General features: G+C 41.8%; 1 protein-coding gene across 1 annotated transcript in view; it reads left to right on the top strand.

The window, feature by feature from the left end:
* LOC115009426 (A disintegrin and metalloproteinase with thrombospondin motifs 20) overlaps positions 1–16,742 on the top strand; it is a 72,040-nt gene that overhangs the window by 37,903 nt on the left and 17,395 nt on the right. Inside the window, 14 exon segments of the mRNA XM_029433385.1 lie at positions 1,487–1,582; positions 3,687–3,853; positions 4,078–4,207; positions 4,970–5,096; positions 5,190–5,304; positions 5,306–5,401; positions 5,847–6,011; positions 6,396–6,566; positions 7,654–7,773; positions 8,736–8,843; positions 10,039–10,203; positions 10,894–11,163; positions 13,044–13,205; positions 13,467–13,643. Coding sequence (XP_029289245.1) covers positions 1,487–1,582; positions 3,687–3,853; positions 4,078–4,207; positions 4,970–5,096; positions 5,190–5,304; positions 5,306–5,401; positions 5,847–6,011; positions 6,396–6,566; positions 7,654–7,773; positions 8,736–8,843; positions 10,039–10,203; positions 10,894–11,163; positions 13,044–13,205; positions 13,467–13,643 — 2,069 coding nt within the window.

Here is a 16,742-nt window from a genome sequence, read left to right as displayed (position 1 = left end):
CATAGTAGTAGTTGGAGCTTCCAGTACAGTGTGGCCTGAAGTGGAAAAGTTTTTCAATCGTGGTTGACATGGCTTGCGATGACGTTACAGTGTGTGTGTCTGTGTGTGTGTGTGTGTGTGTGTGTGTGTGTGTGTGTGAGTGCATGTGTGTGTGACTAAAGGTCTACATGGACAGATGAGAGGAAGATATGTAAACCAAGTGCTGCCCCCGAGTGGCTCAAGGTGTCAGGCTAACCATCAGATCTCACTCACACCTTACTCTCATGACATTTAATTTTTATTTTATTTTGAAGGCAGCAGTAAGTAGTTAGAAGGCTCAATGGCGTCTGACCAAATTCAAATTCATATTTGGAAGACCTGAGTGAATATTAACAGTCTCTAACTGTACGTAACTGCCATTATCAAACGCCTGTGGTAATCTCTTTGAACCTTACCCAGTGGCCACTAGTACAAGGTTGTGGTTCCAGCTGCTCATCCTGAGTACATTATGGATGAAACGTTCTACCCTTGTAATTGTCAAAATGTTGCAATACAAGAATATGTTTTTACTCAACTGAATAAATAAGAGTTTAAAAGCAACTTTGACCTTGTAGCTGTAGTTGTAGATCATCTTTCTTTTCAACCATAAAGCTTTTATTGTTGGCAGATTTGTTTGCTTAAGCTTCACTTTACTTTCTTGTTCTTTTGTTGTAACAACGTAAATATCCCAGTTGTGGGACTAACAATGGATTTCTGATTCTGATTCTGATTAACTATAATGTGCACAATCTGTAGCAACTACTCCCACAAGTTACATTAGTAAATCTATTGATGCTCATACTGTTATAACTGTGTCAGTACCTAAAACCATACCAAAAGTATTGACTTTTTTCAATACCTCACTTACCTTCTTAAATGTTGAATGATTTCTAAACTGTATTTAGCTTTCATGCTTCTCATGGGAAGATACAGATTATAATCCTCTAATTGGTGACGTTTTCTTTTTCTTTAGTTTTTTTCAGCCTCTTGCCCCTGTTCTGTTTCCATCCTCACATTTCTTTTTTGTCGCCTCTTGGATTTCACATGCTCTCTCTGCCTCATGTTCACTCGTTTTGTATGTTAGTTTATCATGGGACAACAGGCCCGGTGTAGTAATTACAGGCCAAAGGTAGGTCCAGGGAATAATTACATATCATTTCACGGTCGGGCCTCTGAGACTAACACAAGACCTCCTGCAGGTTATTTGAGAGGACTAGACCTTTTTTTTGTATTATTCCAAGTGTGACATTTAAATCCCTAGTGGTTGGAACCGGACTTCCCTGACTGAGGTTTGGTGTAGCATAGTGAAGCTATTATGAAAATCAAGGTGGAACCACTCACTGCTTTTAATGTGGCTACTTTGTTCCCGTTTGAGACTTCTTAAAATGTTGTTTCCATTCCATTCAGTGCTCTCTGTCTCACTCTGTTGCCCTGCCTGTCTGTGTCTCTCCATCTTCTTCTTCTTCAGGTTACAACATAGTGGTGCGGATCCCAGCTGGAGCCACCAACATTGATATCAAACAGGTCAGCTACTCTGGAAAACCAGAGGACGACAACTACCTCGGTGAGTGTGTTATGTGTAGTATGTGGTTTTAAGCAACACTGTATCAAATTGCAGGTTTTCTTGGGAGAATCAATCCGAAATGGAAGCAGTCCAGCCTCATAAAATGTATACATTACACCCTTTTCAGTTCTCATCTCATAGGTCAATGCCATTCTCCCCTAACATGACCATAAACCACCCAGACTTTGGTGACCCTGAGCTGTAGAAGCAGGTTTTTAGTGAAGGAGCCTAAGGGGACATGGGCCAAACTGTTGTCAAACTGTTTTCATAAAGGAAAGGAAACTGTCGTTTGTACTGAGTGTATATGTAGGAAACGTGGAGGGGCGTTGGTCCATCTGGTGATGGCAAAGAGGGTTGGTTGGGAAAGCAAATGGAGTGTCAGGCTCCGAGAAAGATAAATGAGGCAGCAATAGGTGCTAATTAGTGGCATGTGGAGCCAGGCAGCATGAAAGTGGATATAGGAGTATAGGGTTAGATGGACCCACCGGGCTCAGAGTCTGTGCATGTGCTTGAACCTGAGAGAGAAAGACAGACAGAGAGAGAGAAAAACAAAACATAGGAAAGGAGTTTTGCCTATGTTGTAAGGGCAGGCGCCCATTTTCAGATGGTTCAAGTCAGGTTCAAGATGTTTTAAGTCAAATTGTCAGGAGACGCATCTGGCAGGGTCTCGCTGCCATGCTGCTGTGAAAAGCTTGACTCCCGCTGTTGCTGAGTGCCACAACCCCACTTTGAGAGTGTGGTGTCTGTATTAAACGTGGTTGGTATATGCAACGCCCTGTCAATTTTGTAACTCCGGAAACTCAAGTACAGTATGTAGAATTTATTTTTTTTAAACAGACAGAAAAAAGAAGAAGATTGTGCCTTTGAAGTCTTTCTTCTGTTGGACCTGGACTCTCAATGACCACCTGTTTAGATTGGCCTTTGTTTCTCTATATTATTGGTTATTCCTATATTGTGTCTCTTTTGTATATCTTACGTACAGTATGTCTTTCATTGTGAAGCACTTCCAAGAGTATACACTTAAGAAGCATTTTGACTTAAATACTTGGTCTATGGTCCAAAAAGTCTCTGCACACTTTGGGTCCAATGCAAGTATTTGATGACTAGACTTTTATCTGGGAAACGCATAAAAATGTGGAGCATTTGCTATAGGCGTTCATCGCTCCAGCTGAGTTACAGAGACTTGGAGAATATATGAAAGAGAATTGACGCTGTTCTGGAGGCTCGTCATGTTCTGTATCAAAACATACCGGTATTTAGAACATGTTATGTACCAGAAAGTAATCTTCCACCATGTCAAATGTACTTATTTGTGTCCACTGTTCAAGCATTAAGGTGTACACTTTCTTGAAAATGTCAGCAACCTCTCAGTCAGCATCAGGCATAATACATTAAGTTCACTCGTCTGTGGCTGTACATTTTCTAAGACTTTGTTTTTTGTTCACATTTCTGCAAAACGTTAATGATGACAACCAGAGTCTGTAGATCATTGTCGAAACCTCACAGACGCCACAGTCGTCTTCGGGCTGACGATAACTAGCTGGCATCAAACGATGTGTAGTCCTAAATGTAAACAAAGTTCCATTGCAGGGTTTCAGCATGCGCTCTCAGATTGTAATAGACTGCATGTTTTCTGGAACCATAGTTTTCAAGGTAGAGAGGTCGTCGGTGTTCATTTGGGGTTTATGTGCTAGTTTGCCAAGTGTGAGTGTTTATCCGTGTGTTATTTGTGTGTGTATGTTAATGCATTTGTTTGTATTTGCAGTCAGTGGAGGTCCTTTGTTTGCATTACAATGTCAGTCATTAGGAAGAGTCACGCAGTCTAACTCCAAATAACTGCAATTTAGTGCCATCAGTGTTTCAACATACCTCCCCTACAACAATAGCTTGGCACAACAATAGTTCTGCAACTGACAAAGACAAACAAACAAAGAATGCTTACTTAACATATTGCCCCAAATGATAAATGCCACATCCCACAAAACCTCAATTATGCAAGAGCCAAAGTCATTTTAGGAAACCAAACATTCCTTCACTTGCGCTGATCTTGTTTAACATTTGGAGTTGTGTGTTGTTTACGGTTTGTGTCCATTTCTTATTCCAGCATTATCCGACAGCCAGTCCAACTCCCTCCTGAATGGGAATTTTGTGGTGGCCATGTTCAAAAGGGAAATCACCTTCAAGGGAATCGTCATCGACTACAGCGGCTCAGACACAAAAGTGGAGCGCATCAACTGCACTGACCGCATCGAGGAGGAGCTCATTCTGCAGGTAATAGGAGGAGGCTTTCTCCTCTTAGTTCTTCTTTATGGGTTAAATTCCTACTTTAGTTACACTGTATTCCTTTGTTTTGCCTCCTTTAGGCTTTATCTCTTCCTGTAACAGTTTGCTGTCTTCTCACCTACCAGAGACAGATCTCTGTGTGGACTTAGACAAAATAACTAAAGCACTGAAAAGTCTTTTGACCTTGCCTTTCTCACCAATTCTCTCCACAGGTCTTGTGTGTGGGAAACCTGTACAACCCAGATGTCCGTTACTCCTTCAACATACCAATCGAGGAACACAGGGAGCAGTTTGTGTGGGACCCCTCAGGCTCCTGGCTCGAGTGCAACCGCATCTGTCAGGGTAAGACCTCAGCTTGGCTTCCAAATCTCCACACATGAAGAATATGATAATTTCTCTTTTGCTCCAGTGGATCTGAAAAAGCTTTACAAAATATATGTGAGCTGTTGTGCGGTTATGAAACACACATCTGTACGTATTTTATGTACTTTTAGGCCCGTAGTTATTTCACAAATTGCGATGTTTGTTCTTGTGATTAAAGGTTTATTGTTGGAGAGTCTTGTGGTCTAACTGACAGCTACTCTTGAAAACATTTACCACCAAAACTCTGTAGCAAAGTGTGAAATGTATATGAACCATAATGCATCTTACAGCTTACAGTATATTACATGGACATGGATTTAAGTGTCAGGGCACATTAGGACTAGCATTTCTCTTGCATCATTTACACTCTGGATTTAAAAACGTACTCACTCGAGCCATCCTTCCATAAATCCCCCTCCTGCAAACCCCAATGTGACCCCGGCTGATCACATTTCCCGACACCTTCCCCATCGCCTGGCCCTTAACCTGATTAAGCCCCTCAAATTCCCTGTTTAGAAGTGAGCTAGTCAGGCTCCCAGTGGGACAAAGGGCACAGTGGGATCCAGCAAAGAGATATATTTGTGGGGTCTTAGACCAACATGGACTCCTAAGGCTGTGTGACTGAAGGACTGGATGCCAGTAAGCTGGTCAGACTTGGTGAATGTGATATTTTGTCTGCCAGATGTTATCTGATGTAAACCCTGCTTTTCCCAATGTGTCCGTGTGCGTGTGTACGTGCAGGCCAGCGAAGACGAAAGGCCGTATGCGTTCGTAAGAGTGATCACCTCGAGGTTTCCGACCAACGCTGTGAACAATTACCCCGTCCTGTTGCTGTCGCTGAGCCCTGCAACACTGACTGTGAAGTCAGGTGCGCATTAATGTTCAAAAACACACAAATAAAACCAATCCATTCAGAGCACACACACAGCGATAACATTTTTCTACGTCTCCTCTCACACAGATGGCACGTTGCTGGAAAGAGCGAATGTTCTGCAAAATGCGGCCCAGGCTACCGCAGCCTGGATGTTCAGTGTATGAAGTACATCCTGGTGAAGAGACAGAGTGAGAGGATGGAGGCCAGCTGCCTGTGGAGACGCCGCCAAACCTCAGACCAGAGAGCCCTGCCATGGGGACTGTCTGCTTAAGAGCTGGCAGTACAGCGCCTGGTCACAGGTACAGTCAGTGGAAGAATTGTATTAAACATGCTGGCCCAACTGACTGAATACAAATTGATAGGAAACAAAAGTCAGAGGCATAGTTTGCAATTATTTATATATTACACCTGAATTTCCCCTCTTGGAATAAATAAAGGTTTATCTTATCTTTTCTTATATATTATTTATTTTTATTTTTATTTTTATTTTTATTTTTATTTTTATTTTTATTTTTATTTTTATTTTTATTTTTATTTTTATTTTTATTCATAATGTCTGATAATGTGTATATTATGTGCATTTATTTTAGTTTGAATGCAATGTATGTTGTACCTTCAATATATCGTTTTTGGACAGAAACAAAATCTAAATTATTTTGAAGGATATTTCAGATTTTTGTTATTGTTCAGCGATGAACTCATGATTAAGTGGGCTGAACTTCTTGAATGTATTTTTGTCCACAGTGCTCTAAGACGTGTGGACGTGGGAGCCGTAGCAGAGAGTCTTACTGTATGAACAACCTGGGCAGACGGCTGGTGGACCGGGAGTGCAACGAATACCAGAGGGTGGTCACTGAAACCTGCAGCGACCAGCTGTGTCCGAAATGGACTCTTAGCGAATGGAGTGAGGTGGGAACCTCTCGCGCACATACATAAACACAACCACACTTACAAAAGCAGCACGAAGGTTTGATTACATCTTAGGGAAGAGTATATCTACAAACATTGACACGCAGTACAGTACAGTACAGTAGGAAAAGTAGCCTTCAGCAGAGCTCAGCACTAACAGAGTTTAACAGAAAGGTTAGGGGTGTATAATATGATACGGAGGGAGGACCAGATCGTCATGCAGTTAATAGGTCACTAGCCACATGTAGTGCAGCCAAATCCTTCCTTAATAAAGCTTATATTCAGGAATGTCTGATTTTTAATGTCCACATTCACACTTTCATATGAATTACTTTTTCTCTCCCTTTTCCACCACCATCCCACACACCCATCTTCCTCACCCAGTGCCTGGTGACTTGTGGGAAGGGGATGAGGCACAGACAAGTGTCCTGCAGCCTGGGAGCCGTGGAGGAAAAGCTGAGCGAGCACCTCTGTGACCCATCCAGCAAACCTCCTGCTGTGGGGAGCTGCGAGCTGCCTGAGTGTGCGTCCTGGCAGGTCGGCGTCTGGGGAGCGGTGAGTCCTGCAGACACACACACACACAGGGTAATGGATATGAGTCAAACTCCTAGAAAGCAAGCCACACATGAAACCCATTTCCTCAGTCAAACACTGCATTAAGTCACCTCACCCTGTGTGTGTGTGTGCGTGTGTGTGTGTGTGTGTGTGTGTGTCGTTGCAGAGAGAGAATGTGGTGTGTAGCATTGACGGTGTATATTACAAGTTTATGTGTGTGTGTGTGTGTGTGTGTGTGTGTGTGTGTGTGTGTGTGTGGGTGGGGGGTGTGTGTGTGTGTGTGTGTGTGGGTGTAACCTGATATACCGGCAAGTTACGGAGGAGTGTGCTCTGACTCCAGCTGCCATTTCCTCTATGGTGCTTTCACTCCGCTCTCATATCCTGTCAGAATAAACCTGACCCCCACACACACACGCACACACACACACACACACACACACACACACACACACACACACACACACACACACACACACACACACAAGCACACACACACACACACAAACACCTTCTTATGCATTCAAATGTCTACGTTTCCAACTGTGTCTGTATAGATGTAGCCCTGTTAGGCTAAAGCACAAATTGAATAATACATGCATGAATGGCCATTCATAGTGTAGTTTATACATTTAGATCTAATGCCCTCCCACACGTGTTTGTATGAAGTCAGATAGTGGTATTTACAGAGCTGGAATATATCGGCTTGTTTAATTATAATTTGCTGCTCAAATAAACCTATCCTGTGGCACTTCCTCTGCTCTCGTGCTGTACCTGAATGTGGTTAGATCACCTCGTCTGTGAGTTAAGAATTGGGTTAAGGGTCGAGTTGAGACTGGGAGTGTATGTGAACATGTGTGTCCGTGTGTGTGTGTGGGTGTGTGTGTGGGTGTTCATGTGTGTGTGCATGCATGTCAGAGTCTTACCGAGGCTCTGCTGAGCTGAATCTTGACCGAGGCCCCGTCTAAGATATCAACCTTGACATACTTAGATCGAGTTTGAGATAACTTGCGGTTGACTGGGCTTCTCTCTTCTTGTGCTAATGTGTGTGTATGTGTGTGTGTGTGTGCCGTGTGATTTTGTCTTTCAGTGTGCAGTGACCTGTGGCCATGGCTACCAGATGAGAGCTGTTAGGTGTGTGTCGGGGCCCTACGGTGACACAGTAGATGACAGAGAGTGCAATGCTGCGGCGAGGCCTAGAGACAGTCAGGTAAAAAAACAAACGCTCGTACACTCTCGCAACATTTAAGGTCGCCCCTTATTTGTCCCAGAGCCAGTGTTTCGCTCTTGGGGTAAAGTCATTGAATTCTGCATACAGAATTGAAAGCAGATGTCATATGCACATCTGAGGTCAGGATGACACACACACAAGGCTCATTCTAATTGGTTTTAGGGACATTTTTTACAAGAAGTGTACTGGTTAAAAGTTATTTTTAACCTGATTTAATGTGTTCAATAAGCACGGAACTCAATTCAGAATATTCCTCCGCTTTTGGATGCTTTCGGGGGCAGCGGAACAAGCTGTAAACAAACAACAAGCATTCATTTGAAGTCCTGGTTCTGCCCGTGACTGCAAATAAATGCTAATATATCGGCTGTAAATCCGTATTCACTTTCCTAGCTCTGTTTTTGGTCTCTTCCAACTCCTGAGGGAAATAGCTGACTGCAAAGTACTCCACTATGTTCACCAGCGTGTTGCTTAATTCATCTGTCTGCTGTTGCCATGCTTGTAAGGTTGCGTACAGTAGTTAATCAGAACTTTTTCCAGTGAAAACAGCTGCCTGCTGCGGCTGGAAATTAAGTTGATGAGAGCCGTGGGACTGAACCAGTAAAGTCAAGTTTTGGGCTAATTAAACAAAACAACCAGACGCTAAAATGTTTAAAGCTGAGCAGAACTGTAGAGTGAGGTGATGATTCTCAGTGGGTTCATCACTATAAAACAACCTCTTTCACATTGCACATGGTCATTTGATCCATTGTTAGTATAATAAGTTAGATTTAGACGTTAGGGAAGACGAGCAGAGCCGACTCATCGTGAGCAATGACTTTAACTAGGCGCCGTAGATCCGTATGATCTCTGAAATGGGTTTAGAAATATATTTGCTCCTGTAGTGACGGATGACTCACAATAATTACACATTTTTTACTGCATTTGCATGTTTATTTTTATAGGATTGTGAGATGCCGGCGTGTCCCTGGGCCTCTCCGGTGCAAAGCACATCACGTCCTGACAACTCCGCTCAGCTGCTGACTCAATGGAGATACGGCTCCTGGACTGCGGTAAGGAAACAAATTGGCTATATTGGTTCTATATGCAGACTCATACGGTCCAAAGAATATACACATGCGATGCGCTTTTTGTTGAATGGTAAGCAGATTATTGTATCATATCATATTTCTGTGTGTGCAGCTCCAGGGAAGTGATCTGCTGGGCTCACACTAACCTGATGAAAAACTCTGTGTGTGTGTGTGTGTGTGTGTGTGTGTGTGTGTGTGTGTGTGTGTGTGTGTGTGTGTGTGTGTGTGTGTGAGTTTAATTGAATAAAACCACACTCCACTAATGATGGGTCTCTTGCATGTGTGTTTGCAAATATTAGGTTGACATATTCAACTTTATTGTAATTCCCAACATTCCTTCAGATAGTACATACTGTACAGGACCGTGATCCTCTCTTGGCATTGTCTCTTCTACCCCCCGCTGCATCTACACACGCACGCACACACACACATATACGGACACACACACACACACACACACACACACACACACACACACACACACACACACAGGCTCCACTGTCTGGGCTGAGAGGCCCCTCTGTCTCTCTGATACTTTGCATTGTTACTCGTCGCAAATGAAAACCAGATTTCATCTAAACACGAGTCTACGGTTTCTAAGATTGAACCCCGTCTGTCAATCCGAAAGTCGGTGTGAGCTCACATGTCAAAGAGGCCAGCGCCAGTGTGGTCTTACAGACACACACACACACATAATACACACACCAAATTACACACCTACACATGCATACATTCCCCCCAGGCAGCGGAACTGCCATCCTCTTTAGAGAGTCATTGATATGAGAGGGATATTAACATGCCTGTTTGAGCTGGAGCCATTTGATTGCATTAGATATTCATCCCTTCCGAAATGTTTACTGCGATGTCCCCTTTGAGATGGCAGAGATACAGATATTGACTCCAACAAGTGAAAGTTGATAGGGGAGTCATTTCAGGACACGAGAAACATATGAATCAAATCATTAGGACTAGCTTACCAATGTCACATTATGCAACATGGGTTATTATACATCTACTACAGGCACTATAGACCCATACATACATGATATATATATTGTATACTTAATATGCTCTCATTACAATTTTATGGTGCATTTTCAAAAAGAGTGGCACACTTCATGAAGATACAAAATACAAATATTTATCTGAGCTCTGCTTGTATCTGCGTGTCCTCCAGTGCTCAGTGTCCTGTGGCAAGGGGAAGCGGGCGCGTTACGTCAGCTGCAGAGATGCCCAGGGAGGAGTCGCAGACGAGTCAAACTGCGCCCACCTGCCCCGGCCCCCGGAGACATCCGCCTGCTTCAGCCCCTGTGGTCAGTGGCGTGACGGGGAGTGGTCTCCTGTGAGTAAAGCTTTCAACACTGTGTCCAATCAATACAGATGTTTTCCACTCAGTTATCACTCAGTTTGTTTTTCCCACACTGTTAAAATCACGCTGAAACTAAATGGGTGTTTGATACAGCTATGATCTTGCACAGTTAAGTACTGATTTGTGGATGTCAGCATGGCAAGAGAGCCAAAACTCTGGATGATGTCACTACAAGACCAGTGTTGGGATTGTTTAACTTGCAGCTGAGGAGCCAGGGATGATTTACAGATATTGTCGTGATCTTTTAATCATGTGTTTATGCAAAATGAAGTCCTTTTAAATATAAAAGCCCTTGTTTTATTTCTCAGAGGACAAAGTAGTCTTAAGTTCCTTAAATTCATGTCATATGTAGTAAATTCTCTCCTCCCGTTGAATACACAGTTACAGACTCTTTGGGCTGCACTATTATGAAGGATATATATATGGCAGGAAATCTGCTACATTTTTGCAAAGTACTCAGTTACATCATCACGTAACAACACATCAGTGTAGTAAACAGTTCTCGTAGCGATGCAGACCATGAAGTTTACCCAAGATTTCTACCTTTGGGAAATTTCTAGAACTCGAAGCAAATTCTAAAGGAAAATATTAACCCTAACCCTAAACCTAACCCTAACCCTCACCTGAGTTTTTTAACACCTTGGTTCTCTATCCTGTCCCCAGTGTTCAGTGACCTGTGGCGTTGGAAGAACCACCAGACAGGTGGTCTGCTCTAACTACCACCAGCCAGTGGACCAGTCATTCTGTGACCCGGATGAGAAGCCTGCAACAGAACAAGAGTGCAACACTGCACCCTGCCCCTCTATCTACCACCGTCAGCGCATCAATGACCAGCCTTACGGATATCCCCAGGACCCAGGACGCCATCCCGGGCACAGCAGCTGGAATGTGCCCTCGGCAGACAACCAGTGGAGGACCGGACCCTGGGGCGCAGTATGTTCAGCATGTGATCTTTGGGGGAAATAGGGCTGTGCACAAGTATATTGCGTTGTGGATAGAATCATTTTAAGAAATACCCGTCAGAATTTGCATAATTTACTTGTCAAGTTCAGGAAACCAATTAAGACCATCTCAGGGAGCCTAGTAAATATTCTGTTTTGGCACATGCAATTTTACTTTCATAAGAAAGCCAATAAAGAATTCAATGTGTTTCATGTATGGCCATCATGGTACATAGTATGTAAGGTGTTGTCATGTCTGTAAACACATTCTTGTGAACACATTCACATAGCAGATGTTTTCATTTCTCAGGGCAGAGACAAACAGCACAGAGGGAAAGGATGCAATGCATAGTAGGGATTGCGAAGTGTATATATGTATTTATATGTGTTAGTGTGTGTATAGACGTTCAGCACTAATCTGTAGATTACTTCAAGGTAGGGCCTTGATTCTTAGGCTGAGATTGATTGGGCATGAACAAACCCAAATGGTCTGGGGTAATTCAGGCTCTTCATTATCTTAATGCCCTTGGCCTTGAATCAATTGCAGGAACAATGTTTCTTTTGTCACGCTCAATTACATGTTTCTGCGTTTAACCGTGTCTGGCATTTTCACGTCTGCACTGAATCTGTTAATGCCAAAATAGGGGCATTGGTGCAGTTGGGGTTGTGTCTCCTGTGTGTCGTTTTGCTGCTATTTTAGAATCAGTTTTGCCATGAAATTGCCCTTGTGTACCCAGACCAGACCTTATCGCAAACATTAAAAGCAAAGAGACATATTTGGTTTTTAAATACAGCGTAGTTTGTTGTTTTAAAGTAAAGATCTGTTCCCTGATGATTGAAAACATTTTGCACCAAACGTTGGCGTTTTTCATTATACACCTAATAAGCACAAGTCAGTAATAGATGGTTGTTACTCTATCAAAAATACCTGGTTATCTTCAGTGTGAAACTCTATTCTACAGATGAATTAGGACATAAATGATTTATGAGGTTTTATCTTGTTTTTCCGAAAGTCGTGGGAAGAACATTGTTCTATTTTCTAAATCCTCCCCAGCAGAGGCATTCATCCCAGTGCACTGTTCAGTCTCACATAATGAACCTGACTGGAAGCACTGCTGTTCAGGCTCACTCTGTGCTGTCCTCCCTCACATATAGAGAGCATTGAATGTGCTCACTCCCATTGACAGTGTGGATGTGTCATTTTAATTGGATGCAGAGTGTACCTACTGCTCTGTTCAAGGCTGTGTTGTTCAGTGTTTGAGATTGTCCTTCATAGAAGATCATTTTGAACAGTGCTGCAGCTGGGTTTGGCTTTGGTTGGACTCAGGTAAATTCAGCATAACAGGTCGTTATGTGTCGTGTGTTTTTGTGTGTTTGTGTGTGTTTGCATACATACAGTAGCATCATGATTCAATCGGTGCATTCTGTAGAGTGTCTGACATGCTATACGATGTTAGACGATAGAGTTCCTACAAACGTATCTACTATTGTTTTCTGGACAGTATTATACATGATAACAAGTGGTCATATGTTCGGCATAGATCGTTTCCCAATGATACAAAAAACAAAAAACTTGAAGGACCTTACGTCCATGTTGGCTGAAAACTTGATACAGTCAAAAGCTCCAGAAAAAGCGAGCAAGTGAAGGTTGAGTTTAGAATAGAATAGAATAGATATAGGTAAAGAAATAATAATATATACACAGCAATAACCAAAATATATATATATATATATGTCCATCCGCCCTATCCCAATAGTCAAAGTAAGAAATGTGTTTAATTACTCATACTAGGCCTTTTATGCATAAAGTATGTGCTGCACATTTGTGTGTTTGTCGTGTTGCACCTCGTTGACACACTGTGTGCTCTGCAGTGTTCCAGTACCTGTGCAGGAGGCTTCCAGAGGCGAGTGGTGGTCTGTCAGGATGCCGACGGACGCAGCAACAGCTACTGCGACGAGAGGGTCAAACCTGCCGAGTCCAAGAGCTGCGACTCTGGGCCCTGTCCTCTGTGGAACTACGGTGTCTGGGGAGAGGTGAGGTTATTTTTACAGTTTGAAAAAGCAATTTTTTTATATATATATATATATTTCACAATGTTTGTGTTTCATCCTCATCTTCTGTCTGTCTGTCTCAAAAACAAGCATGTGTCCGATCTCATCTGAAACAGCTCTTATAAAGTCCTGTGCTGAAACAGATCAGAACTGCTCCACTCAAGCACATTTTGAGACACGTACAGAATTATTATATTATATAATATATACATAATACATTTTTTATTTTTTTGCTAACCTCAGTGCACTCAGACCTGCGGAGGAGGAAGGAGGACTCGCCTGGTGGTTTGTCAAAGGCCCAACGGCCAGAGGCTCAACGACTACAACTGCGACATCCTGGACAAGCCGCCCGACATGGAGCAATGCAACCTGCAGCCCTGCCCAGGCTCTGCCTCCTGGCACCGCCGACCATGGAAGCCGGTACGATAGTACTCACTCGTTTTTCTCCAACACTTATCTTCCTCACTGAGGGCGCGTCACTGTGAGTAGACATGGTGTGTGCTGAGATGACTTCAGACGTGTGTATGTATGTAGAGTGTTGTTTTTGAAAACTGTCGGAGGTCCTGAAGTGAGCGCTGGGTATCTGGTGCAACTGTTGGCTAGCTAGCTCCAGCCCACCCAGATGGGCCTTGCAGTGGCATGGTGCTGATTAGAATCAAGCAAAAAAATAAATACACAAAAACACAATGCTGCTCCACTTAGGGAATCATTAAAAACACATGGATCCCATTTTGAGCCAAGGCTCCAAATTAGGACCTATAAATCAGGACAGTGTTGTCCAACAATGCCATATATTTGTCGAGGCATGACTCTAGAAAATATTTATTTCATATATGAGGCGTGAAGTAAATGTTCTTTGTTGTTATTGCTGTCTTCACCCTGTATCCGAAGTACACAAGTGTATATTTGTGTATAAGAGTTAATATTATGACCTTTATTGAACAGCAACAAATGACTGTCGGTGTATTTTGTATGTGTATCTTTGTACAGTATGACTTTATTTTTCAAGTAGCTAGTTTTCGTTACTGAATATTCTATTTAATATTTTTGCTGGTGCTCTTGGTCAGACCTCTCGTATCTCTCTATGAGTAAATACAGTTTGTACAGAGGAAAATATTATCAAACCATGTTTCATTTGTATTTTTGATAATGTGTTTTTTACTTAAGTTGAAATGCAATTCATAATGACTCAATCTCTGTCAGGTTAAAACTATTTCAATGTCACAAAAGCAAATAAAACTATTAAACACAAGATACAAATACATCGTACGAACAATATTCCAAAAGCTAAATTAAAAGTAAGTGCCTTAAAATGCAGAATGATTGAAAAATAAGCATTATAGGAAATTGTTATTTTAAGTTTCAATAAAGTATATTGTACAATATATGATGTAGTCTATATCACATAGTAAAATAGGCAGAAATCCTTATACACTACACTGTAATTAGCATTCATACATTCTTTTCACCCGGTTCCTACTTTATATACAATCAAGCCATTGGGCACAAGCAATTGTTTTATCACAGAAAACGATGGTTTGCCAGAATGAATCATTATATGTGTTGATCATTGGATTCAATCCTAACGTCGTTTCTGTGAAAGGAAGTCAGTCTGAGGTTTAATCCAGCTGCAAACAGCCACACAAACAAAACCGGCAATAGTCACATTAATATTCATTATGATAAGGTTATGGTGCTATTAGTTTAGTAACATTATATAATGGTGCTTTGTCGGAATCAGAAAAAAATAGAGTTTTATCATATTTCCAGGCTGGCAGCATCAGTGCAGCTTTATGAACATAAAACTGTCGGTGCAGTAAATCGGGGTTATCATTGAGACGTTTTTTTTCTTCTCAGCTTTCATCGTTGTCCATAAAACAAACTGAAGCACACAGATACCTCCTCCTTATAAAGTTAGAGTCATTTGTTGCTGTGTCTCTTTTTTCCTTTGGCCAGTTTTTGTATTTCTGAAGGATTTTTTTTTTTTTTTTTCAAATGAAACTTATTTATTTGTTTACAATAGATTATTAATTGTTGCAGCTTTAATGTTTTGTTCCAGTTTAGATTGCTGTAACACTTTACTTGAATTATTTGTCATTACACACACATGTCACCTGAACGCTCCTGATTCGGGCCTTTTTTACAGTATGCGAAGAGAACACCTGTTTGCTACGTCATGTGACCTGATCAGTGATATCAACATGCTACTCCGAGAGCAACTATAAAGGCTTATGGGTGGCTTTAGTCCTGTTGTATTGAGTCACATTCATTTTCAGAAGGCTTCAGCTTTGTTTTTTAATCTGTATTTAAAACATTATGCTACTGGGAAAGGCTAGCTGATGGAAACTATTAATTATTGGCAGTTCACAGCATCATACAGCTGAATCCCATTGGCTAGTCAGCTCAGTAAGAAGAGCAGATTTTATCTTAACAATATCGTCAAAACAAGCTGCTCTTATTGTTTTCTCTTGTTATAGTCTTAAAGAGCAAGTACTGTCTCAGTAGTTTAACCCTTAACCTTGCTGCAGTGATGTAGAGGTGTACTCCAGGGTGTGTCAGTCACCATGACATCACTGATAGGCGTGGTTACAGGTGCAACTAGGCTATGAATTACTGCTATTCAGCCAGGAATCAAGTTACACTTTAAGGTCAGTTCAGAATTTAAGAGCTCTGTGACAACTTATAACTCATCCCGGCAAATGTAGAGCTCTCACTCAACGCAGGAGCCACAGTATCTTTTTGCCTTATACAGTCTGAGTGTGTGTTGAGCTCTGAGGCAGGCATTTAAATGTGACATGTAAGCACCCTGAGTTATGTTTTTGTTAAGGCCACATGAAATGATCATGACACATATTTCAGGTGAAGTGTTGCAGTTGGGTCTGTATTTATGTTGCCGTCCTCTCAGCGAGGATGTGTGCAGTCTCCTTTTTTGTGCCTCTGCTTCTCCCGCTGTGTGTGTGTGTGTGTGTGTGTGTGTGTGTGTGTGTGTGTGTGTGTGTGTGTGTGTGTGTGTGTGTGTCATTCTCAACCAAGACTTCCACTACAACCAAGACTCCTCAGCCCTGGCAGTTTCATTCCCACTCCTTCATTTTTTTTTTTTTTTATCCTGTGGTGCAAAGTTGCCGAACTCAAGCGAACAACTCTACTTTATTTTGCATATGTTGGTTGGTTGTTGTTCTTTTTGCTATTTATTTCATTCACATGCAAAAAATACATAAGCATGTTGAATTAGCTTTTTCCCATTGTAAAGATTATTAAAGAAACATAACTGTGAAATTTGTGTTGTTTCTCAATGCAATATTTTGCTGGAAAACCAAATACAGGACTGTGCCTTTAACAACTTTAGGGATTTGCTTTGCACTCTAAAGGAAGAGCTCAATACATGCTAGGTTATGAACACATATAAATCCTACGAACGTCTCTCTAGGGAACAGCCATACAAGTTGTGAAAACAAAAATAAGACACAGTTCACGGCAACGTAGTAACACTTAGAATATAGTTTATTGTTTTAAGAGAAC

Source organism: Cottoperca gobio, chromosome 6, assembly GCF_900634415.1.
Source record: "Cottoperca gobio chromosome 6, fCotGob3.1, whole genome shotgun sequence".
Classification (NCBI taxonomy): domain Eukaryota; kingdom Metazoa; phylum Chordata; class Actinopteri; order Perciformes; family Bovichtidae; genus Cottoperca; species Cottoperca gobio.
Note: the sequence above shows the minus strand (reverse complement) of the source record. Positions and strands in the feature narration are given on the sequence as shown.